This window comes from Dendropsophus ebraccatus, chromosome 3 (genome assembly GCF_027789765.1).
Source record: "Dendropsophus ebraccatus isolate aDenEbr1 chromosome 3, aDenEbr1.pat, whole genome shotgun sequence".
NCBI classification, from domain to species: domain Eukaryota; kingdom Metazoa; phylum Chordata; class Amphibia; order Anura; family Hylidae; genus Dendropsophus; species Dendropsophus ebraccatus.
In genome coordinates, this window is record NC_091456.1 from 11,167,073 (window position 1) to 11,194,857 (window position 27,785).

Here is a 27,785-nt window from a genome sequence, read left to right on the forward strand (position 1 = left end):
ACAAATTCTTATACATAGAAGAACTTATAAAAACACCCGCTCTGCTTCCTAGGAGTGTATACAGTGTTGGAATCTGTAGGAGTCGAAAGCACAATGTACCTGTCACCGGTCTCTACTCTAAATCCTGTACTCTGCAATAACAGTGTGAACAAGCTTCAACATTTCCATCTGTCTCTCCATAATATTATCTCCACCATGCTGGAAATGTCACTATAGGACAGGGGTAGGGAACCTTGGCTCTACAGCTGTTGCAAAACTACAACCCCCATCATGCCTGAACAGCCATGATAGGAGTTGTTTTGCAACAGCTGGAGAGCCAAGGTTCCCTACCCCTACTGTAGGTGGTGCGAGCAGAGGTGTGTTGGTCCATACAGGATAAAATGAGGACAAAAAAGCTATAAAAAGCTAAGTGTTAGACTATGTTCACACATAGTTTTGTGTGTTGTTTTTTATTTGTGGCCGTATTTTTCACCATCCATCATTTTGAGGCACAAATATTTTAATAATAATTACGGCTGTAAATAATGAGCATGCGGCCATATTTTCCTTGTGTGAACATACCCTTGATCTAATAACTTTCATTTATTCTTTGCAGGGGGAAATCTAAAAAATATATATATATAAGCCCCGTCTTTTTTTCCGCTTTTCCCTGCATTTTACCATGCAATATAAATTCTCGGCATCAGTTTGTCCATATTTTAGTATTTTTATACAAAAAAAATATGAAAAAATATATTTTCGTGTCGCTGTATTTTAATAATTTTTTATGTTTATTTTTCCATCAAATTATTACGGGCACAGCCATCCTGCTGATTTCTTCCATAAACAACATCACTCTTGTCAGTCTGTGGGTGATACTGCAGTTCTTGTCCATGAAGTGATCAGGGCTGAGCTGTAATACCACATACAACCTGAGGACAGGGGTGGCGCTGTTTTTGAAAGAAATCAGCCCTGTTTTTCTATTCCTGGACACTCCTTTTAATCCTGTCTGAGATGAAAGTGAGGAGACTGCTGCAGACTTTTCTGTACAGAACGGGAAGTCAGTTTATTATTAGGCTTCGTGGTCAGACCGAAAACTGCTAAATTTCAGTATTACTTTACAATATAGACAGTAAAATGGAAAATTAGTAAAAACATCACCAAAAGGTATTAACAATTTGTTTAACAGAAAAAAACTTGATTTTTTTTGGTAGATGTTAGGCTGGGTTCACACTGCATTTTTGCAATCCGTTTTTTTCATCCGTTTTTTTTTGCATAAAACGGTTGAAAAAAACAGATGCATTTGTGTGCATCCGTTTTGGTCCCTTTTTCCATTGACTTCCATTGTAAAAAAAACGGATCAAAACGGATCCCTTTTTTTGACGGACACAAAAACGTAGCTGACACTATTTTTGTGTCCGTTAAAAAAAAACGGATCCGTTTTAATCCGGTTTTTTTACAATGGAATTCAATGGAAAAATGGATCAAAACGGATGCACACAAATGCATCCGTTTTTTTTCATCCGTTTTTTGCAAAAAAAACGGATTGCAAAAACGCAATGTGAACCCAGCCTAACAGGTATTTTTACATGACAGTGCCTATTTAAAGAAATACTGTCACCCCCTTTACTCTCGCTTCATATAATCAGTGGACAGTGTCACCTAAGGGGAATTTCACAGCAGCTGGACCCATCTCCCTGCTGTGAAGCTCCGCCTAGGTGACATTGTCCATATAGGGGAGAGGGCCCAAGTGCTGTGAAGCCCCGCCTAGGTGACATTGCCCATATAGGAGAGGGGGCCCAACTGCCATGAAGCCCCGCCTAAATGACACTGTTCATATAGGGGAGAGGGCCCAAGTGCTGTGAAGCCCCGCCTAGGTGACACTGTCCATATAGGAGAGGGGATCCAACTGATATGAAGCCCCGCCTAGGTGACACTGTGCATATAGGAGAGGGGATCCAACTGACATGAAGCCCCGCCTAGGTGACACTGTCCATATAGGAGAGGGGATCCAACTGACATGAAGCCCCGCCTAGGTGACACTGTCCATATAGGAGAGGGGATCCAACTGATGTGAAGACCCACCTAGGTGACACTGGTATACAGGTATATATTGAATGAGCAGCATCAAAGCTTGTGGATGGTGCAGAGAACTGCACATAGCGTAAGGGGGAGGGGTGACAATATCACTTTAAATACAAGGTCATCCCTTTTTATATAGTTTCACCATTATAAGATATTTCCTATGCAATAAGATGAAAAAACGGATGTATTTGTGTGCAACGGTTTTGATCCTTTTTTTTTTTTAATGGAAGTCAATAGAAAAATGGATGCACACAAATACATCAGTTTTTCATGCTTTTTTTTAATAAAATGAATGAAAAATTTGCGGCACGCAAATCCCGCAGCCCGATGAGCAGAATCCTGATAGGAATAAAGCGTTTTGCTTCGTTCCTACTGTAAATTTGCTCATCTCTACTTATTGCCATACGTCTTCCCATATAATTCCCCATGCACATACACAACTAATAGCTCAGACAAACTGCAACACTGACAGCTGGAAGAAAGTGTGGAAACTATTCATCAGCCATGTTCTGCCGCTGCCATCCAGTTTCTCCTCCTTGCTGAGTACTGCAGGATCTCTGGAGGTGACATATTGTTTACTGACTATTCTACATTGTTTACAAATAAGAAGTTTCTATCTATAAACAAACAAGCAGGTAAAAGCTTCTGAGTACTCACCACATGTAGAGGAACACTCCTGCAGAGATCACCCACCTCAGGGTGCCCAGTGGTACACTCCTTATGCGGAGCTCTTTATCAGTGCTGTACTCACAGCAAGACATGACTGCTGGGGGGAAGAGCTCTGCAGAGTGCTGCCCTGGGCAACTTGTAGCTGCTGAAACCAAGAACAACTTCCACAGCCTGACATCAATGTCCTGTCACTGGCTGCTCTGTGGGGAGCTCTGCAGTCACTGGCTGCTCTGTCTCTTCTTAGTGCTCTGCAGTCACTGGCTGCTCTGTCTCTTCTTAGTGCTCTGCAGTCACTGGCTGCTCTGTGAGCTCTGTCCCCAGCTGTTCTCTCTGCTCTGTCTCTTCTTAGTGCTCTGCAATCACTGGCTGCTCTGTCTCTTCTTAGTGCTCTGCAGTCACTGGCTGCTCTGTCTCTTCTTAGTGCTCTGCAGTCACTGGCTGCTCTGTCTCTTCTTAGTGCTCTGCAGTCACTGGCTGCTCTGTCTCTTCTTAGTGCTCTGCAGTCACTGGCTGCTCTGTGAGCTCTGTCACCAGCTGTTCTCTTTGCTCTGTCTCTTCTTAGTGCTCTGCAGTCACTGGCTGCTCTGTGAGCTCTGTCCCCAGCTGTTCTCTCTGCTCTGTCTCTTCTTAGTGCTCTGCAGTCTCTGGCTGCTCTGTGAGCTCTGTCACCAGCTGTTCTCTCTGCTGTCTCTTCTTAGTGCTCTGCAGTCACTGGCTGCTCTCTCTTCTTAGTGCTCTGCAGTCACTGGCTGCTCTGTCTCTTCTTAGTGCTCTGCAGTCACTGGCTGCTCTGTCTCTTCTTAGTGCTCTGCAGTCTCTGGCTGCTCTGTGAGCTCTGTCCCCAGCTGTTCTCTCTGCTCTGTCTCTTCTTAGTGCTCTGCAGTCACTGGCTGCTCTGTCTCTTCTTAGTGCTCTGCAGTCTCTGGCTGCTCTGTGAGCTCTGTCACCAGCTGTTCTCTCTGCTCTGTCTCTTCTTAGTGCTCTGCAATCACTGGCTGCTCTGTCTCTTCTTAGTGCTCTGCAGTCACTGGCTGCTCTGTGAGCTCTGTCCCCAGCTGTTCTCTCTGCTCTGTCTCTTCTTAGTGCTCTGCAGTCACTGGCTTCTCATCTTCCTGAATAAACAGCAATGCTCTGTCACTGGCTTTCCTTTCTCTTTAATGTGAAGCTCTGCCCTCACTGGCTGCTCTCTTATCCTCCTGGCTGGTATGTCACACTGTTTAGTGAAGATCTCTGCACAGTCGCTGGCACTTTCTGCTGAGTGCTATAAAGAGCATTGCTGTCAGCCTGAACTTTTTTTGCAGGACAACTTATTAAAAAAAATCATGGACAGAATTTTTTTTTTGAAAACCATAATTTAGAATAAAGATCATAAGGTTTGCGTGTCTAAAAAAACATTGCCAGCATTTCCTCTGAGCAGAGAAATGGTGAAAATTATTATCAATTATTATTTTTTATGGCAAGCCTCATGGACATAGACACAATGAACATCTTCAGACCTTCTCCCGCCTTGTGGGAGTCTCAGCAGTGAGACCCTTGGCCGATCAAAACTTTTGACATGTCAAAAGTTTTCCCTGATGAAGGTGCCCATATAAACATTGTGGACACATATTAGTTTCTAGTCAAATATTAAAGTGTCACTGTTGTGGTGTACCACCACGGGTGTTTTATGTCTCTCCTTTGCACCTCTCAATAAAGCTTCTTACTCCAGGTTAAGTGGTGATGAAGTGTGCTCTAATGTTTCGCAACTGTCAGTGTTTTTTATATGCATATTCTTATGTATTGCACAGCTGAAGTTAGCAATGGGTTACTGTTTTCAATGTACAATGTGTACAATGTAGTCAGCGCTGACCTATAGGAGGTGCTCTTTCCTAGCCTATCATTCTTCTTCTTTCTCTTGCACACACTCCTTTCAACCACTCAGAGGTGGAGGAAGTTGTTACTTGGTGGGGAATCTTTACCCAGATTCTCGTGGGAGAAGGACACACAGAACAAACGACCCTGCTGTAGCCAAGCCAGGGCCTGGCTCTTGCCAGGACCCCTGTTCTGGGCCAGAGTTTTATTTAGTTGGTAGAGTCTAAGGCACGTGTATACAGATGCAGCTTGAGATAACCAGTTCTTTCAGTATTTCTACTATATCTACTATGCAGTGCTATACACACAACAAAGAGAGAAGGGTCTGAGAACATCCTAGCCCACGCCGTGAACCAGTCTAAAAAGTGCAGGGCAGTATCCTGAGACACAAGAGGAACTAGCCTGGATAGGACAAAGCTACTGAGGAAGGTCTACGTATCCTATCTCGCAGTGCGGGTAACTGGGACACCCCGGGAGCTTAGCTTCAACCAGATAACCTCGACTGGGGCTTGTATCATCCTATTAGGATGGGACACTTGACACTGTAGGGCAGAAGGTGGTCAGACCCAAGTCTATACACAGGTATAAGTGACTCCTCACTCTAAAGTATTTTCTCAAGTTCCGGCAGAGTCCATTGCTACATTGGGTTGGGACTCCCTCGACAAACTCCTTTACTCTACTGTCAACTCTCCAAGCACCACTACAACTACCTCTCTTCTCTTCTACTTCTCCAGCACCTCCTCAAGTACAAACAATTTGAAGCACTAAAATTAATGCAAAGATTTATCTATTCTGCCAAAGTGTTTTGTACTATCCAGAGACTGTACAGTAAAGGCTGGATGACATAAAACCCCGCCCCTGTGTGCGTCTTACAGCGTTTGCCTGCTTATTTTTAAGACTGATTCACGCAGCAAATACGTCAAGTGGGTTTGTACCCGCAGGTTGGCTTTATACGATTGTTCTGCGTTAAAATACGCAATTGTGTATTTTTGAAGTGTGAAGCTTGTTGTTAGCAAAGCATCAGTTGTTAACCTGTGCGAAAAACGCATGTAGCTTCACGCTTCAAAAATACGCAATTGCGTATTTTAACAACTGATGCTTTGCTAACAACAAGCTTCACGCTTCAAAAATACGCAATTGCGTATTTTAACGCAGAACAATCGTATAAAGCCAACCTGCGTTTTGCCTGCTTATTTTTAAGACTGATTCACGCAGCAAATACGTCAAGTGGGTTTGTACCCTAAAGCTGTTATATTTTTATATCACTGGGACTCAGTCATCCTTTTCTCCGCACCAGCACCTATACACACTAGTCACACACATTGGGTCATTTTTCCCCTTTCTGTGGGTGGTGGTACCGACAGTCCAGGTGGGTCAATTGCCACTCAGGACTGCCATGACAAGAGCCCAAGGGACCCATTACAACCTGGCAGATCACTGACCATTTTGGGGATTACAGCCAGTCACAACACAAAGCAGGTACCAACATCACAACTAGACCCTCTCTGGCTGAGCTGTACAGCGACACTGATAACCATCAATCAGCACCGAGTACTCCACCACAACTGTCACTTCAAAAAACTTTGGCGTGACATAGAGACATGTCAAAAGTTTTAGTCAGTCTAGGTCTGAGTGCTTAGACCCATATTGATCGGGAGATAGAGGCAGGAGAAGACACGCTGATCAGTTGGGCTCCATTAGAAGTCTGACTGATCATGTGACATAGAGCCGGGAGAGGACTCGGAGAAGAAGAGGAGTAAGATATGTCTCTTTCCTTCATCCTCTTGCAGTGTTCTGGTGCAGTTAGTCATTTGCTCCATGGTATGATAAGACCATGAAGAGCACTGCCCCCCTCATAGCACCAATCCACTCCTTTCTAATGATAACCAATGGAGCAGGCTGGATGGGCCCTATGGGGCCGGGCAGTGCTCCTAATGGGTTTACCCGACCGTGGAACAAACAACTAAGTGCACAGGGACGGGGAGGAGGATGAAGGTAACAGACATACCTTCCTCCTCGGCATCTTTTGCACAACAGGGACATATCAGCAGGATAGATTCATCTAACTTGCTTATAGTTCCCCTTTAAGCCACATGAACAGAAGTATCCAGAATAAGTCCTATCTGCTATACATGACATTGCCTCTACATAGTGCATAGACTTGTTTAGGCCCCAGGCATGGAAAGTGGTTGAAAAACACATAAAAAGATAACAAGTGATGACAGCCTGTTTACTACACTGCAGATTATGCTGGAACAGTTAAAGTGAATGTTTCACCTTACCGCCAATAATAAGTGTAACATACCACCGGATCTGCGCCGCTGCACTGAATCAGCTGACGTAGTCTTTATTTGAATCGCTTGTCCCATTCTCGTAGCACATGCCCATAGAAAACCTCTCCTGCTCTGGACAGTTCCTGACATGGACAGAGGTGGCAGCAGAGAGCACTGTGTCAGACTGGAAAGAATACACTACTTCCTGCAGTACATACAGCAGCTGATAAGTATAGGAAGACTTGAGATTTTTAATAGAAGTAAGGGATAACTCCTTTAAGATCATGTTTGCTGGACAGTCGCATAATATTTGTTTCCAGTCCAGCCATGATCAGTGCATTTTTCTCTGATGTGTATGCTCATTAAGAAAAATGTAATAAGAAATATAAGATATATGTAAATATTCAGTGTACAAAACTAGTATTACATGTAGTATAATTATACTAATTAGGTGAGTGAAGTAATTTACGTGGACAAGATACAACAGGAAACAAGAGGTGCGGCACCAGCATCATCAGATATAGTAGCACTATAAAGCAGAAAGTTATGTATATTAGGTTATGTTACAGAAACCTCATTGGACAGACCTGTATTCTATATCCTGTACATAAACCAGCATGGGGATCGTTAGACAGGATGCAAAAAAACTATTGTTCAGAGCACTCTATTAGTTAGCTGCACCACCTGTAAACTGCAGTGTGTAATGCTGCGTTTACACGGAACAATTCGCACGATAACGATCGAATTCGAATGATAATCGTACATGTAAATGCAGCGAACGATCAAACGACGAGCGAGAAATCGTTCATTTTGATCTTACAACATGCTCTCAAATCGGCGTTGATCGTTCGCAAGAAAAATCGCAGATCGTTCCGTGTGAACAGTTGTTCGCCGATTTAACCAATGTGTGAGATAGGCTTTAAGCGATCGCAAAACAAATTTCGGTACAATATATCGTACCGTCTAAACGCTGATCGTTATGGAAAAAAAAACGTTACTCCGACATGGTTAATCGTACGATCGGGCAAATTATCGTTTCGTGTAAACGTAGCATTAATGGCAACAGTTGATCAACTGTTGCCATTAACACACTGCAGTTTACAGGTGGTGCAGCTAATGGTCCTTTTACACGGAACGATTATAGTTCGAATTTGCACGATAACGATCGGATTCGAACGATAATCGTTCCGTGTAAGCACGGCGAACGATCAAACGACGAGCGAGAAATCGTTCGTTTTGATCTTTCATGTTTTCAAATCGTTGTTGATCGTTAGCAAAAAAAATCGCAGATCGTTCCATGTAAACATTCTTTCAACGATCTCACCTATGTGTGATAGGCTTAAGCGATCGCAAAAGGATCACAAAACGATCTTTCCGTACGATGTATCGTTCCGTCTAAACGCTGATAGTTATAGAAAACACATCGTTCAATCAAAATCGTTAATCGTGCGAATTATCGCTCCGTCTAAAAGGACCATAACAGAGTGCTCTGAACAATAGTTTTAAAGCTGCAGGAGGCCAGTGAGTGAATGTGAACAGGACATATTGTTGCCATCAACACACTCCGGCTTACAGCTGGTGCAGCTCATTACCAGAGTGCTCAGAGTGACCATGTGTATAGGAATATATCAACTTGTTGTCATCTAAGATCGCTTCACTACCAATGTGAATACAGCGATACAACTGAGGAGCGCGATCAGATACAAATTAACATAGGATGCAAAATTAGACGTTACAGAATTATTGTAGTGGTGAAGACTGATTACACTGGATTGTTCAACTATTTTTTTTTCTTTCAAATTAAGTGGTCCCAGCAAGTGCCAGGGATTTGTAATTGACTTCATTTAAATATATTTTTTAGTCTTCCAGTACTTATCAGCTGCTGTGTGTCCTGCAGGAAGTGGCATATTCTTTCCAGTCTGACACAGTGCTCTCTGCTGCCACCTCTGTCCATGTCAGGAACTGTCCAGAACAGGAGAGGTTTTTTTATGGGGATTTGCTACTGCTCTGGACAGTTCCTGACATGGACAGAGGTGGCAGCAGAGAGCACTGTGTTGGACTGGAAAGAATACACCACTTCCTGCAGCACACACAGCAGCTGATAAGTACTGGAAGACTTGAGATTTTTTAATAGGAGTAAATTACAAACGTCAGGCACTTGCTTGAACCAGTTGATTTGAAAGAACTTATGGACAGATACAAAACAGAGCAGGGCAGCCCAGCCTGGAGGGGAGTCTATGAGGTACACAAGGAGCTGCCGTCAGTATATACAGTGAGTACACGTACTAAGGCTATGCTCAGACTGCGTATGGGACTGGCCATTCCGTGACCCAGCCGGTCTCATTAAAGATCATCCCGGACCATGTGTATACACTCTGACCGGGATCCCATAGACGGAAAGGTAACGTATATTTTCATAATAACCACAGCCGTTGTTAAGAAGAAAGTTGCACAAATGAATTCAAGAAATATAATTAAAATATTCCATACTCGCTCCTGAGCAGACTGGATGTAACAGATGCACGGCTCTCAATAAATCCAGCACATCTGAGGCTGCCATCGTTTCCACCAGTAGCTCCATGATAGGGTGCAGGAGTAGTCTGTGCCCGCCCTGGCTCATCTGAGGTTGTGCATTGGCAAAAAGTAAAACATGTTTGTGCCAAACTAAATCTTTGCTCTGGGTGCAGGAAACACTAGTCACCCCACTGCTTTCTCCTGATATATACAGGCTTATAGAAGTGCTAAAAGACAGTATATGATATACAGATGTACTAAGGTATCAGTGTGTCCGGTGAGGAGCCCAGCAACATAACTCATGGCTCCACTGGAAGGTAGACTGGTAGACCGAGAGACTAAAGTAAGATTTCTCATAAGATATACAGTAGTTTCAATCAACTGTTATGGATGAAATGTTTATTTTCATATATACTATTGAAATACACAGAATATTTTTTGTAGGATAACCCCTTTAATCTGTGACCCCGGCCTACGGGAAGGCCAATTATCTGACAATCCAGGGGAGCGGCCTGGTAGCGGCTATAAAGAGAATTGCCAACAATAAAATCAACACAGAGAAAATGTATCTGAATAAAATCTATTATTGACCGTTTGGCAAAGTAACAGCTAAGAAGATAAGATATATAACAATTTCTTTGACTTACTTACACTTTCATTATTGCACAGACATGATAACAACCTCTAATAACAGCCCCATAAACGTTTATGATGTTTTTTTCTAGTATTTATCTGTTGACTATTTTATAGTCACCTTCCATGTAAAAAATAGGTCTTCCGTATGTTTTATTTCATATACTTATTAAAGTACTTTACTTAACTTTTACTTTCACTTTAAGGCTATGCTCCCACACAGTATTTTTGCTTAGTATTTTGCAATCAAAACCAGGAGTGGATTGAAAACACAGAAATGTGAAGTATAGAGAAAGCGGGCACCACTCTACCAAACAATACAGCAATCGGGTGCAACACACATACATAAAGGGATGCTGTTTCCATAATCTGTCCCCCCCAAACTGCTTGTACCTTCGGATAGCTGCTTTTACTCCAATATCTGTCCGTTCGGCAGGTGATGCAGTTATTGTCCTAAAAAAACTACTTTTAAACTTGCAGCCCTGTGCCAAACGGCCGTGGCCTAGAGTATCTGTGCCCTAACTTTGTACCACCCCTCCGTCCCTCTTCATCATTAGGAATGCCACTGGCAGGATATTTGCTATTCCTCTGCAGTGAACACTGCACAGGTGCCTTAACAATCCAACCCATGTGCCGTGCTCACACAGCTGATGAATAGGAAAATAACTGCCTGGAGCATTACTAATGAGGAAAGGGGCGGGGAGAAGGGACAGAGGGTGTGCCAGCCTAATGCACAGACACTCTAGGTCATGGCCGTTTGACACAGGGCTGCAAGTTTAAAAGTTGTTTTTTAGGACAAAAACTTGATCACCTGCTGAACGGACCCCAGGACAGATCTTGGATTAAAAGCAGCTATCTGAAGTAACAAATAGTTTGGGGGCGGGTCAGATTGTGGGTACAGAGTCGCTTTAAGCAAGCAATATTGTAAAAGAGAAGAACAAAGAACAGAGAAGAACATAAAAAATATTTACACTAAAATTAGTAGCAAAAAATGTATGTACTTCATTAGGGATAGAGCTCAACCAAAAAACACTAAAAACATTTAAAAACATGCCAAACAACACCCTGGGATAAAGGGTGTACACCCCACTGAACAGGGATCAAATACATCCGCAATGGGGGCCGGTTATAGGATAAATGTATACAAAAATGCACAATAATAACTAAATAATCAAAGTAAATGAGGGACAATACAACTTGTTGTAGGCAATGGGTCATAGAACCCCTTATAACATAAGCCATAATGCCGTGGCCCGGGTGCAGCAGGTGGGCTCTGGTGTTTTGTAGCTGGGACACTTGTCACGGTGGCCAGGACTGGCGTTACCCACCCACAGACACATGGTCACTATGCCTGAAGGGTTAGCACAAGGTGTAGGTGCAGCGACAAAAATGGGCCAGGGCCCAGCAAGTAACCAAAAGGCAACTTACTGTAAGACTTCAGGGCAATACAGTAGAAAATCACAGGTCTGGAGAGGTGCAGGTGATGGTACTGTAAGGTAGTAGTACAGTGCAGGTGTAGGGACCGTCTTGGGGCCTTGTCCAATATAGACGTGTACTCTGCCCAGAACTGGGTGAAGAACAGTGTAGTAGTAGATAAGGGAAGAATACTTGTACTCATGTATAGATAGTTGTCCATCTGACCAACCAGATTAGTGAGTGCCAGGTTGGGTAATAGGAGTTCCAGGCCTTTACCACTGGGCATAGCAGAGGTCCAGAGACCCCCCAGGATAGCCATGTGAAACCAGTAAGATATGTCGGCTTAACTCCGCTTTCTCTTACTGAGGAACAGTCCTTTTGGACTGTCCTGACTGGGATCCCTTGCGTGGACAAGGTGTTTCCTAGAGGACGGTTACCCCTCCTGTGGGTTTTAGCACTGCATCTTTAGGCAAGGTCTTTCTATTAAGAAATCTGTCTCTTTGTCTGTGTGGTCCCTGACAGGGGCCCTGGCCTGGGCCAGGCCCGGCTTCACTGCAGCAGGGACTCTCTCTCTTGTCTTTCTCTCTTTCTCACCATCTACTGACAAAAGACTTCCCACCAGGAACTAATTCGGCTTATATAGGGGTGACCGGGTCTAACTTCCCATTGGTGGGGCTATACAGGGAACAGGAGAAGTAAGAAGTGTAGTTGGCTGAGAGCCATGTGTAACACCTGCAAAGGTTTTTTTTTCTTTCAGATCAGCTAGTGTGAGAAAGTTATACAAATTTGTAATTTACTTCTATTCAAAAAGTCCAATCTTTCTGTCGTTACCAGCTGCTGTATGTCCTGCAGGAAGTGGTGTATTCTCTCCAGTCTGACACAGTGCTCTCTGCTGCCACCTCTGTCCATGTCAGGAACTGTCTAGAGCAGCAGCAAATCCCCATAGAAAACCTCTCCTGCTCTGGACAGTTCCTGACATGGACAGAGGTGGCAGCAGGGAGCACTGTGTCAGACTGGAAAGAATACACCACTTCCTGCAGGACATACAGCAGCTGAGAAGTACTGTGAAACTGGAGAATTTTAAATAGTAGTAAATTACAAATCTGTATACATTTTTGACACCAGTTGATTTCAAATAAAAAACTTTTCCCTGGAGACTCCCTTTAATGACTCAGGCCTGCACCACACACAATGTACGCCAGCTCCGGGCTATGCTTTGTATTACCCTGCAGAACAGCTAAGGACTGGTGTGTAGATGTGTACTGGAAAGCCATGTATTGTCTATGGTCTTCCTGTTCGTGCACTGTAGAGACCAGACAAAACAAGTGACTCATGTCCTATGTGGTGAGTTGTGTTTTGTTGGTTATGAATTTGCATCTAATATGGTTTTATATTGTCAGCTGGTCTATTGTCTTATTATTTCTTTAGTAATAATTCGTTACGATTACAACGATAAATAACATGTATAACTTTTATTTTATGTGATTGCTTTTAAAAAATTCAATTAGACCGATTAGATTAGATCGGTCATACATTGCTTTGGCCTGCTGCAGGCCATAGCAATGTATTGCCGAGCCGGGATCAGCGTCATTGCGACGCTGAGGCCCGGCACGGACAGAAGAACGGATCTATCCCCCCACGATCGCATTGCGGGGGGGGGGGGGGGAGATCTGACCCACTAGACATCAGGGATGTTGTGTATAAAGCACTTCAATGCAGCTGTCAGGTTTGACAGCTGCATTGAAGTGCTTAATTAGTCGGCGCGGCAACGGGACCCGCGCCGGCTAATAGAGGCACTGCCCGGCTGCACATCCGGAGCGTGCTGTTCAAAGCAGGGTCCCAGCGGGGTTAAACCTAACTTTAAATAATGTACCAACGCCGTCATTGTAATGACGGCTGCCAAAGTATGTTAAACAACGACCGTTATTTTCAGTATCAAAAAACGGCCACTGAGAAACACACTTTAGGCTATTTTTCATACTAAATAAAATTAAAAAATCAACAAAAAGACGTTTATATTACTGCATCTTAATTTATCTCAATGGGATGACGGCTATGCAACGCACGTAGTGTATAAAATGACAGGTGTTCTCTGTGCGAACGTCTAAATAATGATCATGGCAATTATTTGCGGACGTCTTTTGCAAACAACAGCCACAATTTCTTTGTTGTTCACACACATTGTTTCTTTTTTCACAGTCCTTACTATTAAATTCAATGGACTTTTTAATAAAGACATATCCAAAGGCCAATCAGTCCACCTGACCTATAATAATGCACCAACAGCCGTCATTACACTGACAGACGGCCAAACAGCGAAATGATGGACATAATTTAAAAAAAATAACAAACAGAAAGTTAAAAACATTATGTGAGCATAGCTTTAAAGGGAATCTGTCACTAGGTTTATGAGGGCAGCAAAAACTAGTGATAGAAATGCTCAACAGATCGGTGTATTACTTACATCATTCTGTTCAGCCGTTCTCCTAATATGCAGGAGAATAGGATTCTTGCCGCACCCCTCCCTCCGCCCTCCAGCTGCTGATTGACAGTTGACTGACTATACACAGCGCGGATAGATAACTGCCAATCAGCAGTTGGTGGGCAGAGTTTTCTGCTTCTCATGAATATCCAGGACTGCTGAGCTCATGCACATAATGGAGAGGACTACTTATTGTCCATGTTATTAAGGAGGAGATCTCTGGATCAGCTGCACAGAACAATGGAAGTGATACATCGTTCTGTTCAGCTTTTCTGTCACTAGCTGACGCAGTCATTTTCATGACGCTCATACACACATCCATAGGTGTCCCGGATCCATGTACTGCTCGAGCTGTGTGAATTGGCCCTTAGTCCTGCGTTCTCCATGATTACTATAGTCAGTATACTGATTCTGTGAGTCCTAACTGGTTCATTCACCTCTCATATTCTGAAAAACAAATAAGGTCACATGATGAACACTGACTGCTACATGTACTATTTAATTGCATGGGGGTTTTGCCTTATACCAATGATCTTCATGCTGCTACTCAGCTGGTGGACTCTCTTCTTACTCGCTGCAGTCAGTTATAGGAATCCTAAGCAAACTGTCACTTCTGCCGCACATCGCCGCGAGGGGGCAGCACGAGACAAGGCGTCGGGTAGAGGAGAAAGCCGCGCTCTCGTGCAGCAGCAGGAGGGACACGTGTTCGCTTTGTCTCCCGGACTTCCTGTCATTCCCGGAAGTGACGTTACGCCTGGGAAGCTGTCACCTAGGCAACAGCCACAAACTACGATCATCGTCAGAGAAGCGGGCTTCACTGTGTCAGGTAATGTTATCTGGGTCTTCGTTCATATTCTGCTCCTGTTGGTTCATGATTTGAATACTGTAACTTTAATAGTTCGCAGTTGTCGGACATTGGTGCATATACAGCATTACCTATAGACAGCAGGGATGATATGTGGCCTGTTATATCCTCAGTGTGTAACAGAGCAGAGAGAGGGTAAAGGGGCAGTTGTCTAGGGGCCTCCATCACCTAGTCCACCGGTGTCAGCCTGTAGCCCTCCACTAATTGTAAAACTACATTTCCCATCATGCCTGGACAGCCAAAGCTTTATCTTTGGCTGTCCAGGCATGATGGGAATTGTAGTTTTGCAACAACTAAAGGGCCCAAGTTTGACACCTGATTTGTAGGGATTATTCCCCTTTTAGCTATGTTCATCCATTTTAAGGACAACGGCTGTTTTTTGGCACTCAAAAACAGTGGCCGTTGTAGTAACTGTCAAACAATGTCCGTTGTTGCCCTGAAAACGGCACCGATTTCAGTGCACAGTGGCCGGATATAATCACCAGGTCGATAATTTCTACGGCTGTGTGAACAACGGCCGCCGTTTGCCTTGACTTCAACGCAATGCATTTTTTTATGACAAGAACAGGCGTTGTTTTTAATTGCAAACAATGGCCGTTCTTGTCATAAAAAATACATTGTGTGAACATAACCTTAGGGTACAAACACACTGGGCTTATCCACAGCGGTTTTTCTCGTTGTGAATTCCCAGCGAAACCCGTATCCCTGCCCTGTACACTCTATGGGCAGACAAACTGGCAGCGGAATGTTAGCAGCCCACCCCGTTAACCCCCTGGCCGCCGTAGCGTATACATCACCTGGTCCCCGCTCCGGCTTGCTTCAGGACTCCTGGTGTCTTCACGTCCCGCTCAGCCAGTGTACTGCGGTGGGGCAGCGCACTGATTCGTTGAGCGGGACATGCCAGGAACCCCCCGGGTACCAGGTGATGTATAGGCTCCGGCGGGCGGGGGGTTAACGGGCCCGGCTGCTGACATCCCGCTGTGAGTTTTTCTGCCCATAGAATGTACAGGGCTGCGATCCACAGCGGGTCTTTCTGCGAATTTGCAGAGAGAAATCCGCTGCGGATACGCCCAGTGTGTTTGTACCCTTAGGCTATGTTCGCACACAGTATTTTGAAACCAAAACTAGGAGTGGATTGAAAACACAGAAAGGCTATGTTCACACATAGTGGAAATCCTTTCTGTGTGGTTGCAAAATACTGTGTGTGACCATAGCCTTAAAGTGATAGTCACCCCCCCCCCCCCTTATTCTATGTGGGGTTCTCCGCACCATTCACAAGCTTAGATGCTGCACATATGATATATACCTGTATAACACTTGTCTGTGTCTTCTTCCTGCTCTAAAATAGCTTCATTTCATCTGTGGACAGTGTCACCTAGGCGGAGCTTCAGGACATTTGGGGCTCCCTCTCCCTGGGCACAATTGCTGTGAAGCCCCACCTAGGTGACACAGCTCCACCTAGGTGTCCACAGATGAAATTAAGCTATAAGGGATGAAAGATGAAATTAAGGATAAGGGAGTTACAGAACCACTTTAAAGTGTACCTGTCCTGAAATTGTTGCTGTTGGAAGAAGCTCAGCTCTCAGTAGGTGAAGTTGAAATTAATGGCGCATTTAGATGAAGCGATTATCGGTGAACAATTTGCAATAACGATGGCATTTGAGCGATAATCGTCTTTTGTAAACACAGGGAACGATCAAGCGACGAGCGAGAAATCGTTCATTGTGATCTTTCAACATGTTCTCAAATCATCGTTGGTCGTTCACTGAAAATTCGCAAAATTCTTAAAAGTTCACAGAAAATTCTTAAAACTATCGCAATAACGATTTTTCAAACGATTTATCTTTCCGTCTAAACACTGATCGTTATAAAAACTAAATCGGTGCCTCAAAATCGTTAAATGACCGATTGGGATCTAGAGATGTCAGAGCTTATGAAAGATTGAACATGACACCCCTGATAGGTAAATTCCAACAAAAGCTAGCTATCTGGCGCAAATTATCTCTGTCGGTGGTGGGCAGAGCAAATCTGGTGAAGATGATTTGGATGCCACAATTATTATATATCCTGCATAACTCTCCTGTGTGGCTTCCTTCTCGTCTCTTTCATAAGATCCATGCTCTTTTCCGTGCACTGATATGGGGCTCCCAACATCCGCGCATTAAATTAGAAACCCTGCAGAGATCCAAGGATGATGGAGGTCTGGCAGTCCCTAACGCAGCCATGTACTTTCTAGCGGCCCAACTGCAACACCTAAAGGGGTGGGAAATAGATGACGGGGGGGGGGGGACCAGAACAAGACACTGATTGGACACCACTTACGGACTGACTATCTATTTGAACTTTTGGAGGCCAAACGGATAGTATCGCTCACCCCACAAGTACCGACAATACTGCTTATCCACAAGATGTGGTGGAAAATAAGGGATTTATATGGCATAAAGGGATACACACCATACACGTCTATCTGGGACACTCCATGGTTAGGGGATTTTTATTTCCTGGAGGGGTTTTCCACCTGGAGAGATGCGGGACTTAGGAAAATAATGCAGCTGTATGATGGCGGTCAGTTGAAACGGTTTGACCAACTGCAAAGTCAATATGTTCTCTCTCACACTCAGTTTTATAAGTACTTACAATTGCGTCATGCATGTGAAGCGAAGGGGGAATTGCTGGTGTCAGGGGTGCAATACCTGCCACCCATGAATATTGTGGGGGACTCTGAATCCACTACGGGTCTTATTTCCTGCCTTTATAGACATATCGTGTCTAAATTCTTAGACAGATTCCCGCTCACGTTAAGGGAAAAATGGGAGGCGGATATTGGTCCCATAGAAGAAAGTCAATGGAAGGAGATACTAGAGATGACACCCAAATTATCCCTGGGAGAGCAGCATCGTCTCTCGCATTTATATCTATTGCACCGTGTATACCGCACGCCGCACTTCCTTTTCCGTATTCAAGCCAGGGATACACCCATGTGTCCTCGATGCCATGTCCATGAAGGGGGTCTCCTACATATGTTCTGGCGTTGTCCCAAGCTGTTCCGCTACTGGAGAGGGGTGGGGTCAGCTATACATAAAGCCTATGAGGTGGAACTGCAGCACTCTCCCCTGGTTTATATTTTAGGGTATGTGGATGACTTGGCTTTGAATGTGGTGGAACAGACAGCTGTGGCGCGCATTTTGTTCATGGCACGTAAGCTTATTGCACAGCACTGGCTGGACGAGACCCCCCCCCTCGGTGTCTGAATTTGTGGGGAAGGTAAATTGGTTGATCGGTATAGAAAGATATGCGTATGAGAAAAGAAAAGCTAAAAGAAATTTGAAAAGTTGTGGGGACGATGGATGGCTACTCCAGAGCTGGCGCCCCCGGATTCCCGCACATGAGCTGGGATGCGATACACATAAGTATGTAGAATGACTGGATTTTTCATTTTTGCGCTGTTTTCATTACTTGCCAGTAGACATATGATACATGTGGGCTTATTTAGCCTATCAGATCTTATTGCTCAAGGTTGCAGCTCGCGAACACTCGTATTGTCAAAGTAACGTTATGATCTGTGGAACTGTGGAACATCTGTACTTTTTGTATAGTTGTATGGATGGTGGAATTGGAAAGTTGGGGGTGGGGGGGTTAGGGTGGATGTGGGTCGGAGGGTATGCCCTCTGGGGGATCTTTGTTTTGGGAGAAAATGTGTTTTTGAAAAATGTTCAATAAAAACTATTTTGATCTAAAAAAAAAATGACCTATTGCTCTGTGTAAAAGGACTATAAAGCCTAGTAAATGTCAATCAAGCAACTGGAGGCTGATGGAAGCAAGCACAGGGGTGTTGCAGGCAAGCGGTAGTATAGACATAACTGGGCTTTTGCCTCCAGGGGAACACCCCATAGGTTTCCTGAGCTCATTTCCATAATTATAAACACGCTGCTATCTCAGCACAGGAGGGCTTAATCTGTAAAAGCAAGGTATTCCGTAAATCAGATTGAGCTCTATAGCACCATGCTATTAGTTTAAATGGACACTGTCAGTACCAATAAATAATGTTAAATGAGTGGGGGAGGTCGTATACTTCATCTTTTCAGTTTAATTCATTTATTTTTCTAGCCTGATTTCTATATTGACCACCGGTCGTCACACACTTACTGGAAAACTGCAGCTGAGGCTCTAACAGTGTAATCCTTGGTCTGGAGCACCGTTAGGAGCACTGCCCCGTCCCTAGAACGCTGATACGGCCCGCCCACTTCATTGATTCATTTGAAGGGGCGGGCTGGCTTTCGCGATTGAGCGGGGCAGTGCTCCTTATGGTGCTCCGGACCAAGGTTTACACTACTAACAGCACGGGAACGGCACCAAGGAGGAAGGTAAGAGATATACTTTCCTCCTTGGCACCAAGTGCACAATAGGGACATATCAGCAGGTTAGATTAGTCCATGGGTCTCCAAACTGCGGCCCTCCAGGTGTTGTGAAACTACAACTCCCATCATGCCTGGACAGCTAAAGCTTTGGATTTGGCTGCCCAGGCATGATGGGAAATGTAGTTTTACAACAGCTGGAGGGCCGCAGTTTGGAGACCCATGGATTAGTCTAACCTGGTGATAGTTCCCCTTTAACAAACTAAAACCCTGTAACAGGTTCATTTTAAATCCAACCAGTTTGTACCCTATTACACATCACCACCAGATCTTGTCATGCTGTGTGGATCTGCTGACAATTATTGTTTATTACCAGAGTATGTCATGATATACCTCATGGCTGTTGTCTACATTGTTTCTATTAAGTAATATACCCAGTGTCCTTCTCCAGTGTTAATCTGACCTTGTTGCAAAGTATTAACCCTTCACATAACAGATTAGTAACAGAATCTCCTTCTCTCTTTGTACAGATATCAGCCTCACAATTAAAGATGAGTGACCAACTAAAATTCATTGTGGAAAAACTAAACAAGGAGCCGTTCAAGAAGAACCTGAACCTAATAACGTTCGACTCGCTGGAGCCTATGCAGCTGTTACAAGTCCTGAATGATGTTCTTGCAGAAATTGACACTAAGGTAATGTGCACTGCATAGATTTAGTCCTGAACAAAAATGGGATCTATGCCCTAAATGTTATTCTAAATGTTATTGTATGTGTGGTGACTCACTAGTTTTATGGTTTATCACCATTCTGTTGTTATTTGAAGGGCCAGATTAACACTAAAGTGGTTGGACAATGTACATTGTACATGGTCCAACCATTGAGTCATCTTTCATTCAATGAGAATGGGCGTCCTGAATCCCTGATTTGAATGGACATGTGTTTCTGCTCCCATTCATCTCTGTACTTGCTTCTCTTCAATACTGCTCCATTCAGATAGGGGACTGTAGGCCCTCGTGATTAAGTAGAGGTCCCAGTGGTGGGTCCAAACGCATCATCCATTTACCACCTATACTGTGGATAAATGTTTTTTTTTGTGCAACTGTTCATTTAAAGGGTTAATTGTAAATTTCACAAGATTCCAAAAGTTTCTTATGGTGCGTTTACACAGGCAGATTTATCTGACAGATTTTTGAAGCCAAAACCAGGAGCAGACTATAAACAGAGAACAGGCCATAAAGGAAAGACTGAGATTTCTCCTCTTTTCAAATCCATTCCTGGTTTTGGGTTCCCAAATTGGTCAGATAAATCTCTCTGTGTAAACGCACCATTAGGTTTGAGTGACACCCAAGCACTTGCACATCCAGCTCTCCATTTAATTAAAAGGAAACCGTGGGCACCAGGAATAACCACATAACCGTATGCCAATATTGCTGTGCGTGTCTTAGTCACTGTGTTCTTATCACTAGATTGTAGCTCCCACAGCCTTGACCAAATACTAGCACACCATGTACACAATATCCCCTAGCAGCACAAAACGCGGTACAATATACCTCCCCAACAGTACCAAACCATAGTGCGGCACTCACCAGTGGCAGCAATACTGTTCCCATCCCCCTCCCCCCTTGGCAGTTTTGTCCCCTTCCCACACCTCCCCCATTCAACCCCAACCAACTTGTGTAATGGCCGCTACACTCCCCCTTTTCTACCCACTTATTGTACACCAAACCGCACTACTTGTATGTGTGCATATATATTTATTTGCATTTATATATATATTGTTGCAAGCAATAAAGAAGCTATGCTTGCCTCTCCATGATGTCCTCCTATGGGTCTCTGGTGTGTTCTGCTGAACAATCCCACCTCCACTTCAAAGATGGACTCGGCAGTGAAAGCCCACTCAGCCAATCACTGGTGGTGTCCTGTCTTTCAGTGATTGGCTGAGCGAGCTGTCACCGCTGAGACGGGCCCGTCTCTGAAATGGAGGCGGAATTGTTCTGCCAGGGACACAGGGGGAGCACAGAGAGGTAAACAGCTTCTTTACCATTTTCTATATACATCTTTAATAGGTTATTTATTCTCTGTTATATAATTTCCTTTGTAGCATTCCCTTGATATTCGTGAAGAAATGCCAGATCAAACCGCAAAGAGGATGTTGAACATTTTAAGTATCCTGAAATATAAACCTCCAGGAGACATGTAGGTACCGATAATTGTTAAAGTTTGTAAACTGTCCTGTTAATGCAGACTTATTGGAAGAACAGTGGAAAAATCCCTTTAAAGGGGTACTGAGACCATTTAAAAGGTTTGATATTGTGCTTGATCTGCATAGAAAATAATAGACATTCTATTCTTACCTAACCATGCTCCCCTGGGGGTCCTTCTGTGGTGTCATTGTGTCCCCTGCTAAACACTCCGGCTACTACTTCTGAGATGGCTTCATCTAGGTAGCGACACCACTGACTGAAGCGGGACAGCACCGTGGCCACTGATTGGCTGAGCGAACTTTCTCTGCTGAGACGAGCTGAGTTTCGGAAGTAGCAGGGGCCCAGAAGAAGGACCCTGGGGGAGCGCGGTTAGGTAAAAATAGGATGTCTATTATTTTCTATGCAGGGAATCTGTTTGTACCTTTATATACTTGCGCCATTTTTTCAGTTTTGTAAAAAAACATGGCAACCTCCGAGTCCAACCATGCTTGGCCAATACTAACAAGCTTACTGCTAGAGCTCCTCTCTCTCTAGTGTTCGGCCTGTCAGTGTCTGCGATCGTGGCAGGTCTCAGATGCCACCACCAAAGATGAAGCGAGAACATAGAGGGTGGTATCTTCATGGGGTTTCATCTGTCCCGCAGCAGACCAGGCTGTCAGTCATTCACTGAGGAGGCGGTGGGGACCAGATGAACAGCGGGTGGCAGAGGAGGGCAGGTACCTGCAGTGTTACAGAAACACCTCTGAAACGCTGTCCCTGAACTATAAAAGTTTTTTTTATATATAAGAATAGAGCGAGTAAGGATATAAAGCTTCTAACAGACGCCTTGTTTATTACCTAACTGAGCACAGGCTGCACTGTTATTAGCAATTCCGTTCTGTCAGTTTCCCTTTAATAAATCTGGTGCATTTTTAAGCTATGCTCCCCCAGTATTTTTGCTTGGTATTTTTCAACCAAAACTAGGAGTGAATTTAAACACAGAAAGACTATGTTCACACACTGCTGAAATTGAGTGGATGGCCGTCCTTTATTTGTCAAACAATTACCATTATTTTAAAACAGAAGCCGTTGTTTTGAAAAAATGGCCGTTATTTGCCATTAAATTACGGCCATCCACTCCATCAGCGGAGACTGTTTGGCAGCATTGGAAGGTAAGTATGGACCCTCCGCTTGCTAAGTAACCCATTGGCACCCCACAATCATGTTGCAGGGGTGCTGATTAATCACCTGACAAGTGTGGCACCTGTCATTCAATTTATTCAATGCTGTTTTTTTTATAGGTCAGTTTTTATTATCTCCCCCAGTAAATTTTTATGTTTTTGGCATTCTTAATAAAGATCACGGCCAAAGAGTATACATTTGTTTTTGGGAAGTAATCTGTGATTTTTGGACCAGTGGACATTTGGCGGTTATCTGAACAGTGTCCTACTACGAACTGCTCTACACGCTGTTTGTCCAGAATGGTCTCACACTTATAGCAGTGATAAGTACAGGAAAAGGGACGTCATTTGGTGTAATATACGATAATCATTCTCTGCACTCTTTTATTTTATTATGTAACTGTTTGGCATAAAACACAAACTGGAAACCTCACTGTTAGGATCCGGTCTGTGTTGTTTCCCAGGTCAGCCAGAAGAGTGCGGTATGTGACTGATGAAGTGCTGCTCTGTACCCGAGACCAGAATACATATTACCATGCTTATGTGTAGATGTGCTTTATACCATGTATGACCTGCAGGTGATACTAAACTATAAAGTATTACTTAGCTCTTACACCGGCATCGTACATGGCACTATTATTCATTTGTATCTCTGAGCTGACAGAGATTGTTATTTTGCCCCTGATTAACACAAGCTGCCGGGGAGGCAGGAGGGGTAAGAAGATGCACAATAGGGGACACTCAATATGGGGTGAAGAGGGGGGAATTATAAAGTATGGGGACTACCTGCAGAGGGGGAGGTATACAGTATGGGGAAAGAACTACAGAGGGGGGAGGGAGGTATACAGTATAGGGGAACAGCTACAGAGGGTGATGTATACAGTATGGGGACTACCTGCAGAGGGGGATGTATACAGTATAGGGGACCAACTACAGAGGGAGAGGGAGGTATATAGTATGGGGGACCTTACCGCATAGGGGGATGTTTACAGTATGGGGGGGGGGACTACAGAGGGGGAGGGAGGTATACAGTATGGGGACCACCTGCAGAGGGGGGATGTATACAGTATGGGGGAAGAACTACAGAGGGGGAGGGAGGTATACAATATGGGGGAACAACTACAGAGGAGGAGGGAGGTATACAGTATGAGGGGGAAGAACTACAGAGGGGGAGGGAGGTATACAGTATGGGGGAACAACTACAGAGGGGGGAGGGGGTATACAGTATGGGGAACAACTACAGAGGGGGAGGCAGGTATACAGTATGGGGACTACCTGCAGAGGGGGGAGGTATACAGTATGGAGGAACAACTACAGAGGGGGAGGGAGGTATACAGTATGGGGACTACCTGCAGAGGGGGGAGGTATACAGTATGGAGGAACAACTACAGAGGGGGAGGGAGGTATAATGTATGGCGGAACAACTACAGAGGAGGATGTATACAGTATGGGGGAACAACTACAGAGGGGGAGGGAGGTATACAGTATGGGGGAACAACTACAGAGGGGGGAGGTATACAGTATGGGGGAACAACTACAGAGGAGGATGTATACAGTATGGGGGAACAACTACAGAGGAGGATGTATACAGTATGGGGGAACAACTACAGAGGGGAGGGAGGTATTCAGTATGGGGACCTTACTACAGATTGGGAGGGAGGTATACAGTATGGTGGGAACAACTACAGAGGAGGCTGTATACAGTATGGGGGAACAACTACAGAGGGGGAGGGAGGTATACAGTATGGGGGAACAACTACAGAGGGGGGAGGTATACAGTATGGGGGAACAACTACAGAGGAGGATGTATACAGTATGGGGGAACAACTACAGAGGAGGATGTATACAGTATGGGGGAACAACTACAGAGGGGAGGGAGGTATGCAATATGGGGGGGAATAACTACAGAGGGGGAGGGAGGTATACAGTATGGGGGGGAACAACTACAGAGGGGAGGGAGGTATACAGTATGGGGGGGAACAACTACAGAGGGGAGGGAGGTATACAGTATGGGGGAACAACTACAGAGGGGGAGGGAGGTATACAGTATGGGGGAACAACTACAGAGGAGGATGTATACAGTATGGGGGAACAACTACAGAGGAGGATGTATACAGTATGGGGAACAACTACAGAGGGGGAGGGAGGTATACAGTATGGGGACCTTACTACAGATTGGGAGGGAGGTATACAGTATGGGGGAACAACTACAGAGGGGGAGGGAGGTATACAGTATGGGGGAACAACTACAGAGGGGGAGGGAGGTATACAGTATGGGGGAACAACTACAGAGGAGGATGTATACAGTATGGGGGAACAACTACAGAGGAGGATGTATACAGTATGGGGGAACAACTACAGAGGGGAGGGAGGTATACAGTATGGGGGAACAACTACAGAGGAGGCTGTATACAGTATGGGGGAACAACTACAGAGGGGAGGGAGATATACAGTATGGGGACCTTACTACAGAGGGGGAGGGAGGTATACATTATGGGGACCTTACTACAGAGGTGAGATGTACACAGTATGGGGAAGAAGGTATACAGTATGGGGACTACCTGTAAAGGGGGTAGGGAGGTATACAGTATGGGGGCTACCTGCAGAGGTGGCGTGTACACAGTATGGGGAAGAGGGTATACAGCATGGAGGCCAAACTACAGGGGAACTTACAGTATAGCAACCTAACGGCAAAGGGTCATACAGTATGGCGGCTGACTTCCATATAGAGTGGGACTACATTATAGAGGTATACTGTGTTTTTCCGAAAATAAGTCCTAGCCCTTTTTGTCAGAGAAATAAATAATATAAGACCCTGTCTTATTTTCAGAGAAACACCATAGCTACTAAGAAGGCGCATATAATTACATCCTTTCCAAGCAGTCAAGGATTACTGTACTTTTTGCCCAAAGAAGACCCTTTTGGGTAAAGGACCTATTGGTTATTGCCCAGTGGTTAATGATAATAGAGATGAGCGAACCAGGTTCGGATTGAAGTCGATCTGAACCCAAGCGTTCGGCATTTGATTAGCGGTGGCTGCTGAACTTGGATAAAGCTCTAAGGTTGTCTGGAAAACATGGATACAGCCAATGACTATATCCATGATTTCCACATAGCCTTAGGGCTTTATCCAAGTTCAGCAGCCACCACTAATCAAATGCTGAACGATCGGGTTCGGATCGACTTGAGCATGCTCCAGGTTCGCTCATCTCTAATGATAAAGCAGGATCAGATGAGATTTTTTTTTTGTTCCAGACCAGATATTGTAGACTTTCTACCTTGGAGGAGATGCCGCACTTTGGCAATTTTGTTCTTTACAGCTTTGACGTCCAGACATTGGATCATCAGATTCTCTCCTGACAGTTTACGTGAATAGATGTCGCCTAAACACTGCAATGATTTACTGGGATACAGTCTACAGCTCAGCAAGGCTGCAGGCTTATACTGGTCTGGTCTGCAGGCTTATACGGTGGTCAATGTATTGTAAGTGGAAATATGTAGCTGTCAGTCTGATAAAAGATATAGTTAGAGAACAAGGAGTGTAGACATTATAGAGCTGGAGAAAATGTATGGTGGAGCATAGCATGGACCCTTGTGTGAAAGTGACAGAATCAAATGCTTCTACATAGTCTATAATGTCTGAATCAGAGAATATGTGCAAGAGACAGGGAAAGCCTCTGGTCATGTCCGCCTTACACATGGGGATTGCTCCCACACATACACTGAATGTATCCATAGGGCCCTGTACCCTGCATTGGAGTTTTGCATCACCTTTTCTTTACTGATGGATACAATAATTAAATATAAAATAGAATATTTTTACAGTGTATGTCTATACAGGGTCATACGTTGCAGCCTTCGCTGGAAGGTAGAGATTGGGGGTTCTTACATAACGTATAGCGCCAACAGAAGGAGAAAAAAAATGTAAGATGAGCCAGAATAAAATGTGAACAAAGCCTTAAAGGGGTACTCCGGTAATTTCGTTTTTCTTCAAAATCAGCTGGTGTCAAAAAGTAATATTGATTTATAATTTAAATTGTTTACAAATCTCAAGCTTTCCAATATTTATCAGCTGCTGTATGCCCTGCAGGAAGTGGTGTATTCTCTCCAGTCTGACACAGTGCTCTCTGCTGCCACCTCTGTCCATGTCAGGAACTGTCCAGAGCAGTAGCAAATCCCCATAGAAAATCTCTCCTGCTCTGGACAGTTCCTGACATGGACAGAGGTGGCAGCAGAGAGCACTGTGTCAGACTGGAGAGAATACACCACTTCCTGCAGGACATGCAGCAGCTGGGAGATTCGAGATTTTTAGAAGTAAATTACAAATCTATATAACTTCCTGACACCAGTAGAATTTTTTTTTTTCCCAATGGAGTACCCCTTTAAATGAACTGTTATTTATCCACCTCTCCACATTGAAACAATTTGTGTTTTTAAGCTTTGCCTTTTGATTTTTTTTTTTTTATCAATGGAAGTGTTCCACCTCCTCAGTAACACAATGTGCTGGTATAATTGCTTTTATTCTCAGTCACAGATTTAGTTTTCTCTGTCTACTGCTTTTACTTGGCTGTATAATTTAATCCTAAAATGTTAGCATCTCTGCCGGTGTTCCTTGGACCTGGCACTAATGCCACCTTGACAACTTTTGCATGTGCGGCATCTGTGGAGCAAAGAGGAGGAAGCCAGTTGATCGGCATCCAGTTAAGAATTGTAGGAAAAAGACGGTTTTGCCCTCAGTAAATGGAACGAATATTGCACAAGCTAACAGGGTGATCTGCCGGGTAATGGGCGGACGGGTAATGGGCAGACGGGGAGGGACAAGAGACTATGGTCTCTAATCATCTAAATAGCTGAGAGAATTTGCATGCTGTGTATCCAACAGAATGATATCTCCAGTAGTGGGATATTAGATCTCCAGTAGTGGGATATTAGATCTCCAGTAGTGGGATATTAGATCTTAGCAGACTTTCATCCATGTTTATCAGGGGTCCTTTGCAGAATAAGGGCTAATGCACACGTCCCATCCACGGTGTCCTGCAGACTGGACCTTGAATCTCCCAGCTGCATGATTAATTATAATGTTGAGAACGCCAAGGTCCACTCCGCAGAACACTTCCCATGCACGGACAGGCTTCTGCGGACATCTGTATTCGTCCTTAAAGGAGTTATCCAGGCTTAGAAAAACTTGGCTGCTTTCTTCCAGAATCAGCACCACTCCTGTCTCCAGTTTGGATGCAGGTTTTGCAATTAAGCTTCATTCACTAAAATAGAACTGAGTTGCAAAACCTGCACCCAA

The 27,785-nt window shown here is 44.3% G+C and overlaps 2 protein-coding genes across 3 annotated transcripts in view; one reads left to right on the forward strand and one right to left on the reverse strand.

Moving 5' to 3' along the window:
* LOC138786403 (uncharacterized) overlaps positions 1–14,045 on the reverse strand; it is a 72,876-nt gene extending 58,831 nt beyond the window's left edge. The window contains exon 1 of the mRNA XM_069963394.1: positions 13,885–14,045. Coding sequence (XP_069819495.1) covers positions 13,885–14,045 — 161 coding nt within the window. The remainder of the gene's footprint in view (positions 1–13,884) is intronic.
* A 578-nt stretch (positions 14,046–14,623) lies between these two features.
* IFT81 (intraflagellar transport 81) overlaps positions 14,624–27,785 on the forward strand; it is a 92,594-nt gene continuing 79,432 nt past the window's right edge. For both annotated transcript variants that reach the window (XM_069960910.1, XM_069960911.1), the window contains exons 1-3: positions 14,624–14,728; positions 19,653–19,817; positions 21,227–21,321. In XM_069960910.1, the coding sequence (XP_069817011.1) occupies positions 19,674–19,817; positions 21,227–21,321 (239 nt within the window). In that variant the 5' untranslated portion in view covers positions 14,624–14,728; positions 19,653–19,673. The remainder of the gene's footprint in view (positions 14,729–19,652; positions 19,818–21,226; positions 21,322–27,785) is intronic.